The sequence below is a fragment of the Myxocyprinus asiaticus genome, chromosome 38 (genome assembly GCF_019703515.2).
Source record: "Myxocyprinus asiaticus isolate MX2 ecotype Aquarium Trade chromosome 38, UBuf_Myxa_2, whole genome shotgun sequence".
NCBI lineage: Eukaryota > Metazoa > Chordata > Actinopteri > Cypriniformes > Catostomidae > Myxocyprinus > Myxocyprinus asiaticus.
Window position 1 is genome coordinate 13,966,317 of NC_059381.1, and position 14,175 is coordinate 13,980,491.

At 36.8% G+C, this 14,175-nt stretch overlaps 1 protein-coding gene across 2 annotated transcripts in view; it reads left to right on the forward strand.

The window, feature by feature from the left end:
• The first annotated feature begins 215 nt into the window (after window positions 1-215).
• LOC127428944 (retinoic acid receptor RXR-alpha-A-like) overlaps window positions 216-14,175 on the forward strand; it is a 162,327-nt gene continuing 148,367 nt past the window's right edge. For both annotated transcript variants that reach the window (XM_051677641.1, XM_051677642.1), the window contains exon 1: window positions 216-477. In XM_051677641.1, the coding sequence (XP_051533601.1) occupies window positions 450-477 (28 nt within the window). In that variant the 5' untranslated portion in view covers window positions 216-449. The remainder of the gene's footprint in view (window positions 478-14,175) is intronic.

Below are 14,175 nucleotides of genomic sequence, written 5' to 3' on the forward strand. Positions count from 1 at the left end.
TAATTCATTAGTGGCACCATGTGCTCACTTTGAAGGTCACCTTTGTTTTACCAGATGTGCATGCAGTGCTCCTTATTCAATGAAACATTGTTTCTCTTACTCCGATCTGCTTTAGTGGTTGTTTGTGGGCAGGCAGAGCAGCACAGGAGGGGTTAATGTTCCCGTCTTGCGTCGCTGCTGAACGCGCCAGTGTGCGCGTCAGTGGGAGTCCCCTTCACTGGGTCCCTTTGCAGTAGTGTGGAGTAGACTGGATAGTTGTAGACAGAGCCGAGGAGACGCGTGAACAAACAGAAGTAGTGCCATAAAGTGAACATTTGACACTATCGCAAAGCTTTTCAAGACTTGTCACTTTTGCCGCGTGGATCCGTCTTTTACTGCCATCAGAGAGAGACACACACCGACTGATTCTAACGCGCGTGTGTCAGCTGGCATGAGCTAACCTACCAGACATGGAAACCAAACCTTTCTTGTCATTGGGTAAGTTTACCCCCCGACTGAAAGATGTTTTCTTTTTTTCTTTTTTCTTTTTTTTTTTTTTTTTTCTGTTGCACTGGAGTTTATTAGGATGTTATAGAGTTAAATGTTGATACTTTCTATTCCACCATGAGTAAAAAAAAAAAAAAAAAAATAAATAAATAAATAAATAAATAAAATTATATATATATATATATATATATATATATATATATATATATATATATATATATATATATATATATATAAGCTAAGAAAAAAACATTAAAACTGAGCTCATTCCGCACATCCCCAGAATTTTATGCAGACACAAGTCAAATTTTGCATGCAGGATTCTATCGTAGCGAAAGGAAATTGATGCAAGCATAATCCATAATGTAGCCTACAGTATGCAAGTGTATTGTGTGGATAAGGTTTATTATTATGATTATTATTATTATTTTTTAAATCAGACTCAATGTAAACACAAAAGTTGGGCTCTATAGCTTCAGTGCTGAAGCGTCCAGTAGCCTAGTGACACGCGCGCAGAGAGTGACATCTCATTCACTCTCGCGTCTGTATTCTTGAAACAATATCAATATATTGATTTGTCTGCACTGCTTTTATTGGGATGTTCTAGTGTCGTGGCATCTGTCATCGTGGATGTCTTGTACGATCGCGTGGATCCATGCACATCTGTCATTTGTAACGCTTGCATTGCTTATATACGCGCAGACGAGTGTAGAAGTTTTTTAGTAGGCTATTATTTTAAAACGCAAAGCAAACATCGAGCATTTGGGTACAGTTTAGCGAAAATATAAACGCAACTTTTTCGTTTCAAAGCGTAAGCTTTATCACGAGCGCAAACCGCGAAATCATGCCATGCAAAAAAGGCTGCTTCACTGCTTATTTACTTTTTTAATGTAAATTTGTCTTTACCCGCGAAAATCCGAAACTTATACATTTTTCCTTGCATTTTGGTCTCAAATAATGCTCCGTTTGGTAATGAGACAGCAGGAGAGTTAAGTGATTCGGGTGTGAACTTGGACTAACTTTCGCCTTTTCTGTGAAGAGTGGAGTAGTTTACTGAGGAAAGCGACTTAGTAATAGTTATAGAGCAAGTATATATCCTTTTCATGCCTTTTAAGGTGATTATGAGTGATAAGTAAATTAGTTTGTGTCCGAGGAACGAGGTTTCTAAAATGTTTGTTTTTTTAATCGACGGCTGAGGCGAAATGTAGGTGTGGTTTCCATACGAATATGCTTTGTGTGACGCCCGCGAGAGCTATAGCTGTCCATTATATAAATAAAACATATTTAAGGCGGCATGCCTCTGAATTTGATATAAACACATATCTTTCAAAAAATGATCTCAGTGGACATAAGCCAGCGCCGGCCTCCTGAATTCCAACGGTCATGCAGTGATTATGAAATCATTGTGCAATTTGCTGCAGTAGAGATAATGTGATATCAGTGTGTGATGCCAAAAATAGTCAGGAGATTTACATAACGTCATATATATACATACATACATACATACATACATACATACATACACACACACACACACACACACACACACACACACACACACACAGTCCTCTCTAAATGCATATGAGCTTACTCCCCATGCATGGTTATAAGTTCAACAGTCACACACGGTTTAATTCACACACACAGAGGGGCCCCCATCCTGTAAGTTAGGGTGACTAACCAGCATGCTCTGTGCTTTCACTGTGTAGCTGCAGGACTGTTATTGTTTCTGCAGCTCTTTCATGCTGGAGTCATGTTACACCTTGACATACATCATCACCCCAACGCTACACTGAGATGAGAGACAGCAGGAATGCCGGGCTTCCCGAAACCCCCAGTTAAAAGCGAATATTCCCAGCACAGTACCAGAAAACCACAGAGCTGTAGGCCATAATTTGTATTTTATCTATTTTATCCATCTATTTGTAAAGGTGTCTTTGGGCATTTGTGTGTGGCTTTTTATGTGGGGAAATCCAGGCATAAACGGCAGAATTAAATAATTAGGATGGTGTTCTATTGGTGTATATTTTGTTAGTTACGGTCTAAGTTTTTTAATTTTTTTATAAATGGTTCTTATTAGTGCTGTGCTCTATGAAACACATAATTTGTGCATTTAGCTTATCACCTTTAATTTGCATTCATCTTGCAGACCTTTTACATTTTTATGACAGTTTTTATTATCCATAATTATTTAGTTGTTAAAGTTTAAACTATACCCCGTGTGTTACACTGTAAGCCAGTGTAATTATCAAATATCTTTCATTAACCCACATTAGAGAATTTAAAAACTGCATGATTGCGGGCATACTTGTTTCTAGGAGTGTAGGCAAATTCCTGGAATATGATTTGTGAGTTTTTATATATATATATATATATATATATATATATATGTGTGTGTGTGTGTGTGTGTGTGTGTGTGTGTGTGTGTGTATATTAGTGTTGTCAAAAGTGCCGGTACATCGGTACCAAGTCGATACTAAAATAAAGAAGATGTAACGGTAGTACTGAGCACCGACTCAATCACTTATCCATTGTGAACCACGCAGCACATGTAAACAATATATTTATATAATTAAATCACATCATTTGTGCTTTAATCTCAACTCAACTTTATTTATAAAGCATTTAAAACAACAGAGTTGACAGAAGTGCTTCACAGTAATAAAATATAAAACTTAACATTTAAAAATGACCACATACACAAACACCAGTAATCTAAAACGCAAAATACAAACACTCCAAAACTGTGTCCTACATTTAATTTGTCAGACTCAAAGGCAAATGTAAAGAGATAAGATTTCAGACGTGACTTAAAAGTAGCCGTGTCTCAAACTGTTTATCCGGAAAGTGAAGCTTCCGGCAAAAAACACACATCGCAGTAAAAGCACAATTCAGAATAAAAGCTAGATGCCTAAATGGATGAAATAGTGATAGAAATATATTACAACTGTATAGTAAAATGTAATATTCACTGTAATGATAATAATAATAATTAAGCAATATATCACAAGCAAGATATATTGTTGAATAAACCTTTGGCCAAAAAAAAAAAAAAAAAGAAAATGCAGTGACATGTTGAAAAGTTCTATTTTCACTTGGTAAAAAAATTAATTGATTAGACACCATTTTGATGATGAAATTAAATTCAACTAAAACATGGCATTCTGGAAAATAATAAGGAAAAACAAAAAGGAAAACATGACTTCGTAAAGAATAAATCAGATTTCAGTAGGGTGCTACTTAACACTTAAGCAGTGCATCCTTGATTGAGAAACACTTGAAGGAAAAATTCATTTCTTTTAATTTATTTGTTAAATTGAAATGTAACTTTTTAAATGGGCTAAACGGGTGTGTTCAGTAGCACATTGTCATGGCATATTTATTCTGTGGTACTGAAAATGGTATCGAGAACCGTGAAATTTCACTGGTATCGTTACCAACTACTGACATTTTGGCAGATAGGTTGTTTCAAGCATTTTTGAGAACATGCCAAGTTCTATGTGTTTAGTCTCAGTTGCTTCTGTCTCTTCATGTAATCCCAGACTGACTCGATGATGTTGAGATCCAGGCTCTGTGGGGGCCATATCATCTATAGCAGACTCCTTGTTCTACTTGCAAAAGGAATATTCTGAAATATAAAATTGATATTTCCTATTGACACACTAAAGCAAAAGATAAAATAACCATCTTAAGACAAATGTTTCTGTGAAAGATCTAATGTGCCTGAGACCTTTGCACAGTACTGTATATTTTGTTTTCTATGTATAATAGTATCTAATATATGCGTATCTAATTAGCTTATCATGGAAGACATAAAAAAAATCATGAACTCAAAATTTCAAACACAAGACATTGCTGCTCGCAAGCCGACTGCTATTTCCTGCTGTCAGCTGTACCTGTGTTGAAGGTTGTGCAGCTGATACACTGAACATCAGCCTCCTGCCCCAGCCTGCTAAATTCAGACACATAATAATGTAAACAAGAGTGATGACTTACATTTACACATGCTTTTGTGGAGGTAATTGAGCAGGGGTTGGAATTACAATGCTATAGTTTTATGATGTTTTGGTTGTTTGTACAGTGTGCAGAATGGGCTTGGTTTATGAACTTTTTTGCAGTCCTACTGAAGGCGCAGGTGCTAAAACCTCATATTTGTCTATTTTTGCGCACAAAGATGTAATGAACCCTTAAATGGAAATCACAGAGGGAAGTACTGGGGACTAAACTTTTTTGGGTGAGCTATCCCTTTAAGCAACTTGTTTTTTGGGGCTGGAGATCAGTAGAGGTGGGTGAGGTGGTGCTTTTGAGTGACAGATGGTGGGGTTTTCTTCCACACCCATCAGTGAAGTTCATGGTCTTTATTGAGAAAGTGACATTCATAGTTGGGGGGTGCATTCCACTGTTGGTCGTAATTCAGGAACAAAGGTGATACTGGCCATGGGTACGTTTTAAAGAGCTTGGATTGGGGGGCTGGGTGGGCTGTTTACCTCTAAAAACCCATACAAGTTGTTTTGTTTTTTTTATGGTGGGGCAGTTTCAGGTTTCTCGCCGGATGCTTTTTGCCCCCTTTTGTGAGCTGGCTGCAGCTGTCATTTTTATGAGAGAAGTTTTATAGAGAAAGTTAATGGCTTAAAGGGATAGCGCTTCTGCTGTGTCTCTTTTTCTCGCTCCCAATATTCCAGTATAAATGATTTTCCCCCCAAATCAAAGGCCATTACATGACTTACTTTCTTGCATTGAAACACAAAAGGTGATGTTAGGTGGAATATTAGCCTCAGTCACCAATGACTTTTTAATTATATGTAAACAAGTAAAACAAGATGCAATGGAAGTGAATGGTGACTGAGGAAGAAAGCCATGGAAGGAAGTCAGATCTGGAACAACATTAGGGTGAGTAAACGATGAAAGAATTTTGTTTTTGGGTTACTAAAGTTATTACTAGACCAGTCTTAAAAACACGTTTTTCAAAAAAGACATGCATCGATGATCCTTTAAAACTCTTCCACGACGCAACAAAGCTCTTTTTTCATGACTGTCAGTCCTGGGACAAGATTTCATTTAGTTATACAATTCGGTGTGCAAAAGTAGTACTGTATACCAATTGTTTATGATAGCCATGTGTCAAACCCTCGTTAATAATTTGTGAGTTTTCAGCCCCCGACAGTTGTATGTGTTTCATCTATAAGGGGAGCTGTGGACTATGAACCTCAGACCTTGACCTCCACTCCCTACATGTTTGATTAGCTGAAGAATTTGCCTCGGGCTTCTATAATTGAGTTTTCACAATGTTAATATAGGTGATAAACTCTGAACATCCATTATACTGTGAACCCTTATTCATAGGCTTCCATTATCATAGTCTGATAGGTCCGATGTTCTTTTTATGTGTGATTAATTTACTATGTAAAGGTAACAAAACTTTTTTTTTTAGTCAGCTCAGGGTAGTAAGGCCATTAAAGTAGGCCATATTACTTGCGACTTGTCTCACATAGGCAGGACTACAGCATAGGTTTTGGGCTCTATAGTAACGTCAATTGGCAAAGAACCGCTCATTTAGACAGGAAAACCATCTAACTGACATGTAAATGGACCAATCACAATTAGTTTTGTAATTACTGGCTGTTTAAGGCCGTGTTTTTGGAGTTGTATCATACCATAATAAAAGACTGGCCTGGGGGGAAAAAAATAGTTTATATAATGGCGCACGTGCATTTGCACAAAAAAACACATGGAAGAAAAGCAGAAAATGTGTAGAGTCTAAGTACAACACAGAAAACCTCATTACAGAGAATTTCAAAGCAGAAAATGCAGCTCTGGATATCTGCTTTACTTTCTGCTACGTGCCTCAAACAAAACTTTAAAAGATTTGATGTCACTAACCTGGCAAACTTAGGCAAATTCTATGATAAGTGCTCATAGTATCAACGCAGAACCTTGTGAACACAACTCTGCTTCCAGACGGACTGATAAAACGTCCTCCTTGCGGAAGTTCCATCCAACCAGCCAATCAGAAGTTGATCGAGAAAGTGTTTTCCAGTTTAGAGAACGAACTGCCGGCGGTCCGTTGGCGTGCTGTCTGAGGCTGAGACTACATGCGAGCTGTAATTTAAAAGACTTCTGAAGCCATAAGTTAACACGTTATTTATTGTAAATTTTCTTCTCTACCGCTGCTCTCAAACCTCATTAAAACATGTCGCGTTAAGACATTTCAGTGATGCTAAACAGTGATGCCATCACACGACTGATCATGACGCAGCAAGTTTAAATCATTCCTTTGTAATCTTTCCATCTTTATTTGAATTATAAAGCTGTTTTTTAGAAAAATATCAGGTTTTGCAAGACTTTTTGGAAGTAAAAGCAGCATTTATGTGTAATTTCCCAGGGCTCTTTGATGCTAAATAATGTGCATGAAAACATGTAGACATGTTCCCCTGCAGAGTCAGTCAAATCTGATTCTGGGATATCTCAAACACTGCAAATCTGAAATCAGAAATTTAACACCCACAGAGTTAAAATCAACAATTCCCTGTGTTTATATGGAAACCACCAGAAAAGTGTTAAATTAACGCTTTCTAAAGTGTTGAGTTTTTGAACACCGCAAAAGTGTTAAATGACAAACAGCTTGAGTGTAAAATTTTAACACCAGTGTGGAATATAAGAACACTGAATTGGAGTTGGTAAGAGCTTCTAATTTAACACCGAACCAGAGTTAAAGTAACACTGAATAGTAGTAGTTTGTGCTCAATTTTAAATTTACACTCAAATAGTGTTGATTATACATTATAGTATGGTAGATATTCCATATAATAGGTTAAATATGCTCTCCACACCCATCCTCACTCCACAAACCACTCCATAATACAACAACTGAAAGAAAAAATAAATGTATTGTTTTTTCGACATGCTGTACAATTTTTACAGGGCACTCAAAACACACTGTATATGACTGCATGAGGTAAAAAATAACTGACTCATCCAAAGCAAATGTCTGGTACAATATAGAAGTGAATTTGTTCCACACAACTTAATTTCAAAGGGCTTATAGTACCGCAGTGGACTAGGCAGAATTGAAAAGTTGAGCTCTTGTTTTTCAACATATAAAGCATGAAAGTGCTTTACAAATGTAGTCTCCATTTCTTAAACAAAGTTAATCTTGTTTCTCAGTAAATAGGCAAACAGTCTTACTAAACACTGGCATCTTATCAACAAAATCAGTGCCAACAATGATATTCAACAGTTTCTTGTCCATTAAAACATAAAAATGCAGATTGTCTGCTTGCTGGTCCCTGAAGAAGGTATGGCTGCTGATGTCCCTCATTATTCTCAAAGTGTTCCTCTAGGCTCCTGCAAGATACAGGAAGAAGCAAAATAGCATATAATGAGTTACATTAACAGTGTTATTTTTCATATTTCAATAAGTATTGTAATCAGCCTGTGAAAAACAAAACGTCATACTTTTTATGAAGTAACGTGAGAAATATTGAGCATGATTCAACTCACTAAAAGATAAATGTAAATATGGTCAATAACATTGTACCTGGACACTCATCCAAGGACTCAGCAGTGTATTGGTTTCTGGCAAACTTCAGGAAATGTTTAAGCACTCATTAGAGAAATCACTGCTTGTCTGAAGTTTTTACTTTATTAGAAAGGCGGCCACTTTTTAAGCAGTTTGGCAGATGTTTCTATTGCAAAAAGGAGGATGAATGCTTGAGTATCTGTAAATTCAGAAAAATAAAAAAACATTTTACTGCAATTCAGTGGATTCAAATTACAAACATTTCCATGAAAATCTGTTAAATTATTTAATCAATGCTTACATGTATTGTTTGTGAATCAAATACCATGGTGAATAATTGATTCAGTTATATGAAACTTTACAAAAACTTAACTTTCTTAAAAATGCTTTATGCTTAAGCTTAAAACCAGTATTTCAAGAACTTCTTCTAAATGACAATTTCATTGTCACTGGTGTGGTTCAATGACATTATCTCTTTAAGGGATAGTTCACCCAAAAATACAAATTCTCTCATTCGTCACTGGTGTGGTTCAATGACATTATCTCTTTAAGGGATAGTTCACCCAAAAATAAAAATTATCTCATTGTTTACTCACCCTCATGCCATCAAGGTGTGTATGATGTTCTTTCTTCAGCAGAACACGAACAAAATTTTTTAGAAGTATACTTCAGCTCTGTAGGTCCATACAATGCAAGTGAATGGTGACCAAAACTTTGAAGCTCCAAAATGCACATAAAGGCAGCATAAAAGTAATCCATAAGACTCCAGTGGTTAAATCCATATCTTCAGAAGCGATTTGATAGGTGTGGGTGAGAAACAGATCAACATTAAAGTCTTTTTTACTGTAAATCTCCACTTTAACATTCTTCTTGTGTTTTGGCAATTTGCATTCTTTGTGCATATCACCACCTACTGGGCAGGGAGGAGAATTTACAGTAAAAAAGTACTTTAGTATTGATCTGTTTCTCACCCACACCTATTGTATCACTCCTGAAGTCATGGATTTAACCACTGGGATCATATCGATTACTTTTATGCTGAAAAATTGAAAAATTAAAATTTTCTTCTAAAAATCTTTGTTTGTGTTCAGCAGACGAAAATAAGTCAAAGACATCTGGGATGGCATGAGTATGAGTAAATAATGAGAGAATTTTCATTTTTGGGTGAACTATCCCTTTAATTTGATTTCATCCGTACTTACCAATGGGATCACTTTCTGCTCTTGAATCCTTGTGGCCATCCTGAAGGCTAAAAATAAAAACAAACCTCAAATTAATTGGTTTCTGAGTTCCATTTTTAAGATGAACACAACCCCATTATCATGGTCACAATCAGCAGCTGTTAAATACATGCAACTTAATGAATAATAAAAATAATAAGGGTTGCCAACGGTGAGGGGGTCTCCCTTCAACATTTCAGCATTTGACAGAATTACTTGTGTTAGGAAACAGGATGTTTGCCAGCTGGGGCTTTTGAAGCTGCTTTAACACACTGTCTAGCTACACTGGGCGTGCATGTCCATTGACGCGACACAATGGCTTAAGGCTGTCTACACTGGACACGCTGGTCGAAGCAAATGTTCTACCGTTTAATTGTCTTGTTGGCAGGTGTAGTGACAGTGCGTGCAGCATAAAAAGGAGCATGGCATACATTTTCTCTCACAGCTTCATTGATTATACTGGGATCTATCTGCTTTTGACGCTATGTTCGCGTCTGGTGTAGGCAGGGAACAAAGAGTGCTCATTTCGGCCCAAATACGAGACTTGACGGATAATACTAAACTGTTGGCAACATTAAATAATAAATAGTATGTTAACTTGATTCTAAAATATGTGGCTGCTTACAGTGCACTCAAATATTCCTAAACTAAGACAGATATATGGTGCAAACTAGGTGGAATTCACTCTTTTTTTTTTTAAGGCAACCGCGTAAAAAAAAAAGTTGCCGTAACATGCCCGGACGTACACCAGAAATAACTAATTAATGAGAAAAATGCCTAAATAACATAATAACAGATGTTAAAGATCTCTTTAATACACACTATTTTATGGCTGATAGTAATGGTCAAGGACATTTTGTAAATTTGTTGCTGTATCTGAAATAATTAAACTAACATGCAGAGAATAACACATTTCTTTCTAAAATGTTTAAGAAACTTTTAAATAGCTCTACTCACAGTTGCTGCTCTCTGTGAAGCGAGGGAAAATGCCGCCTGGAAACGTCCTCGGCCACGCAGCACTGCCCAAATGCCTGGATATTAAAAATAAAGCTGACAGGTGTTGGATACCTGTAACTCTGTGATTTTACACCCACAATACCAGCTTCTAACACTGAATAATGTTAATCTCACAAAATCTAACACTAGAATCTCAATACTTTACTCTGAAATGCCTTAACAGTGGAATTTTAACACTGGTGAATTTGCTCTGCGTGTACAGTAAAGGTTGTGCGGTGTAGTTGATGCTGGGTTGTAGAAGAGCAGGTATGGCTACAATACTAGCTGTGTAGCGCAGCTTGGATGGCGTTTCTGTCAGACATCAGCTTTGGGCTAAATACTGTGTTGTCTGACACCTCACTTGGTGATAGTCAGTGGTGGGCAGTACTTAATACATGCTCTGGCTATACAGGCACTCTTTCTTATTTGTTCACAGCAAACTTGTGTGAAGTTTCACATACAGTACACTAGTGAGGCTGTACAGGGATCAGCACAGGGGTCAATGGTGCTTGCAGTTTCCCTGTGTCAGTGCTTCAGTGACATTAGCCTTTATCGTACAGGTGTTAATTGAAATGCGCTGACAAAAATGTGAAGTAGTTTTATACCTCTTCTCTTTCTGAGAGCAAAGCACCACGTGGTTTGGGCTGTGTTGAAGCACAGTAAGGACTTTATACATTTCCTTGTGTTCCTGTGGCTTTTTTCTAGCAGTGCTAGCACAGAGTCCATGAGAAATGCAGCGTGGTGCTGTCTGAGCCATGAATGGAGAGGAAATGTACTAGAATGTGTGTGTATGTCGGAGTGTGTGCGGTGGGCTCTGCCCACTAATGCCGCAGCTTACACTAGAGAGCTTAAATCAACCCTGCAGATTAGGGACCATGATTGCAATTATGATAATCCATATCCATTACAGCAACCAAAATACGATGACATAGATAAGATGAACGGATTTGTATGGAAGTAGATGGCAACTGTGTTGAAGTGCATGTACTGTTCTTTTCCACGTTAGTATATTTGGGTAAACCATATACACTACCGTTCAAAAGTTTGGGGTCACTTGCCTGTAAAGTTTCTCATGATCTTAAAAACCTTTTGATCTGAAGGTGTATGCTTAAATGTTTGAAATTAGTTTTGTAGACAAAAACATAATTGTGCCAACATATTAATATATTTAATTACAAAACTAAAATTTTATTTAAAAAAAAGTTTTTGAAATGGATGATTTGGACCGAATAATTAAGAAAAGCAGCCACGAAGTGCCCAGCATATAGATGGGAACTCCTTCAATACTGTTTAAAAAGCATCCCAGGGTGATACCTCAAGAAGTTGGTTGAGAAAATGCTAAGAGTACATTTCTGCTAAATCTAGGCAAAATGTGGCCACTTTGAAGATGCTAAAATATAACATAGTTTTGATTTATTTTGTATTTTTTTAGTCACAACATAATTCACGTATTATTCCATAGTTGTGATGACTTTACTACTATTCTAAAATGTGAAAAAAATAAAGAATGAGTAAGTGACCCTAAACTTTTGAACGGTAGTGTAGGTGAGGGAGAAAATAAACATTTCATAGTATTGAGATATATGACCTCATAATGCTCAATATTCTAATGGCAAGAATCAATATTTATAGAAACTAGAGCTTTCAAAATGATACATTTTTCTTAATTGTGATTAACGTAGTTACAGTTAATAAAGCATAAACCAACAAACTAGTTATTTCAATTAGTCAACCCCCCCACTTAGACTTTGGGAAATGTTTAATGTTACTGGAATTGGTGCTATTTTAGTGCAGTTCTATCTTTATACTGTTAAAGGTTTTGTTTGGAAAATGTAAACAAAGCATTATATTGTTACCTATTGTTTTGATTTCTTCCCTAAAAAGGAAATAAAGTCATTTTTTACAAGAAATGAAGTATAGATATACATAGTCAAATTTCAGCACATTCAAAATCTGCGATTAACTATAAAAATGTGATTAATCGCGATAATTTTTTTTATTGACTATTAGCACTAATGGAACATTTTATCACATTAATTTTTTTGGGGAAAAAGAGATTGACCATAGTGCTGCAACTAACGATTATTTTGATAATCGACTAATCTAACGATTATTAGAACGATTATTCGACTATAATTATTGCAACGATTAATCATTAGCTCTTAACCGACTATTCAGCTTGTAATTATAAGGTTTTATTAAATGTGCTTACTAACAATAAAGAGGATAAAATCATCTTTTAAAAATACCTCTAAATGACAATCACTGAATTAAAGGAAAAAATATACACAGATTTTGCTGTTTCGGAAGGACATTAGTGCTTTAATTCACCAAAGTGGCATTCAACTGATCACAAAGTATAGTCAGCACATTACTGATGTAAAAAAACAGCACCATCACTATTTGAAAAAGTAATTTTTGATCAAATCTAGACAGGCCCCATTTTCAGCAGATATCACTCCAACACCTTATCCTTGAGTAATCATGCTAAATTGCTAATTTGGTACTAGAAAATCACGTTAACTGAAGCTTAACATTGTCTTTGTGTTTGTTTTTGAGTTGCCACAGTATGCAATAGACTGGCACGTCTTAAGGTCAGTTTTAGATAAAAAATGGCAAAAAAGAAACAGCTTTCTCTAGAAACTCGTCAGTCAATAATTATTTTGAGGAATGAAGGCCATACAATGCTTGAAATTGCCAAAAAACTGAAGATTTCATACAAAGGTGTCCGCTACAGTTTTCAAAGACAGTTAACAAGGACAGAAATAGATGTTTAAGGCCCAGATGTACAACTAAACAAGAGGATAAGTACATCAGAGTCTTCAGTTTGAGAAATAGATGCCTCACATGTCCTCAGCTGACAGCTTCATTGAATTCTACCTGCTCAACACCAGTTTCATATACAACAGTAAAGAGAAGACTCAGGAGTGCAGGCCTTATGGGAAGAATTGCAAAGAAATAGCCACTTTTGAAACAGAACAACAAAAAGAAAACGTTAGAGTGGGCAAAGAAACAAAGACATTGGACAACAGATAATTGGACAACAGATAATTGGAAAAGAGTGTAATGGATCTTAACCCCATTGAGCTTTTGTGGGATCAGCTAGACTGTAAGGTGTGTGAGAAGTGCCCGACAAGACAGCCACATCTATGGCAAGTGCTACAGGAAGCATGGGGTGAAATGTCACCTGAGTATCTGGACAAACTGACAGCTAGAATGCCAAGGATCTGCAAAGCTGTCATTGCTGCACATGGAGGATTTTTTGATGAGAACTCTTTGAAGTAGTTTAAGAAGTTCTGAAAATTGTAATGGTAATTTTTCACGTTATTAATGTCCTGACTATACATTGTGATCAGTTGAATGCGACTTTGGTGAATAAAAGTACCAATTTCTTTCCATAAGAGCAGAATCTGTTTTTTGCGTTTGAACATCATATTTACGGGCAAATTGGCAAATTTCTTTAGACATTTCCATTGAAGTAAAGAATTGTGGGTTGTGAGTGCCCACGAAGGATACACCTCATGCATCCTCTGAATTCCCGTGAAAGAAGGTCGCATTCGAAGGCTACATTCGAAGTGTCCTACTCGCTTTTCTGAAACGAGACCTCGATGACGTATTTGGCCGAGAAATGCGACCTCCGGAGGACGCAGCCTTCCAAATGAGACACAGCCTCTGATTCAAACTGCTAACCTGAGCTCCTGAGTTCAAACCCTCAGTTCCTTTCGGGTGATTCATGAAAAAGACCCGGTTCAAAAGAGTAATTTGTGCACGACTCGGTTTGTTGTTGCGTGCAGTGCAGCGTGCTCGTCATCACAACAGAATGGGTGAAAAGCGGCGCGAGTCACAATGGCACTTGCTCTAAAGATGTGTTCGATAACTCACAAGTTGATATCTGATGAAACCGCAGATGAATGCACACAACCCGACTGTCACCAATGGCGACTAGATTTTAAA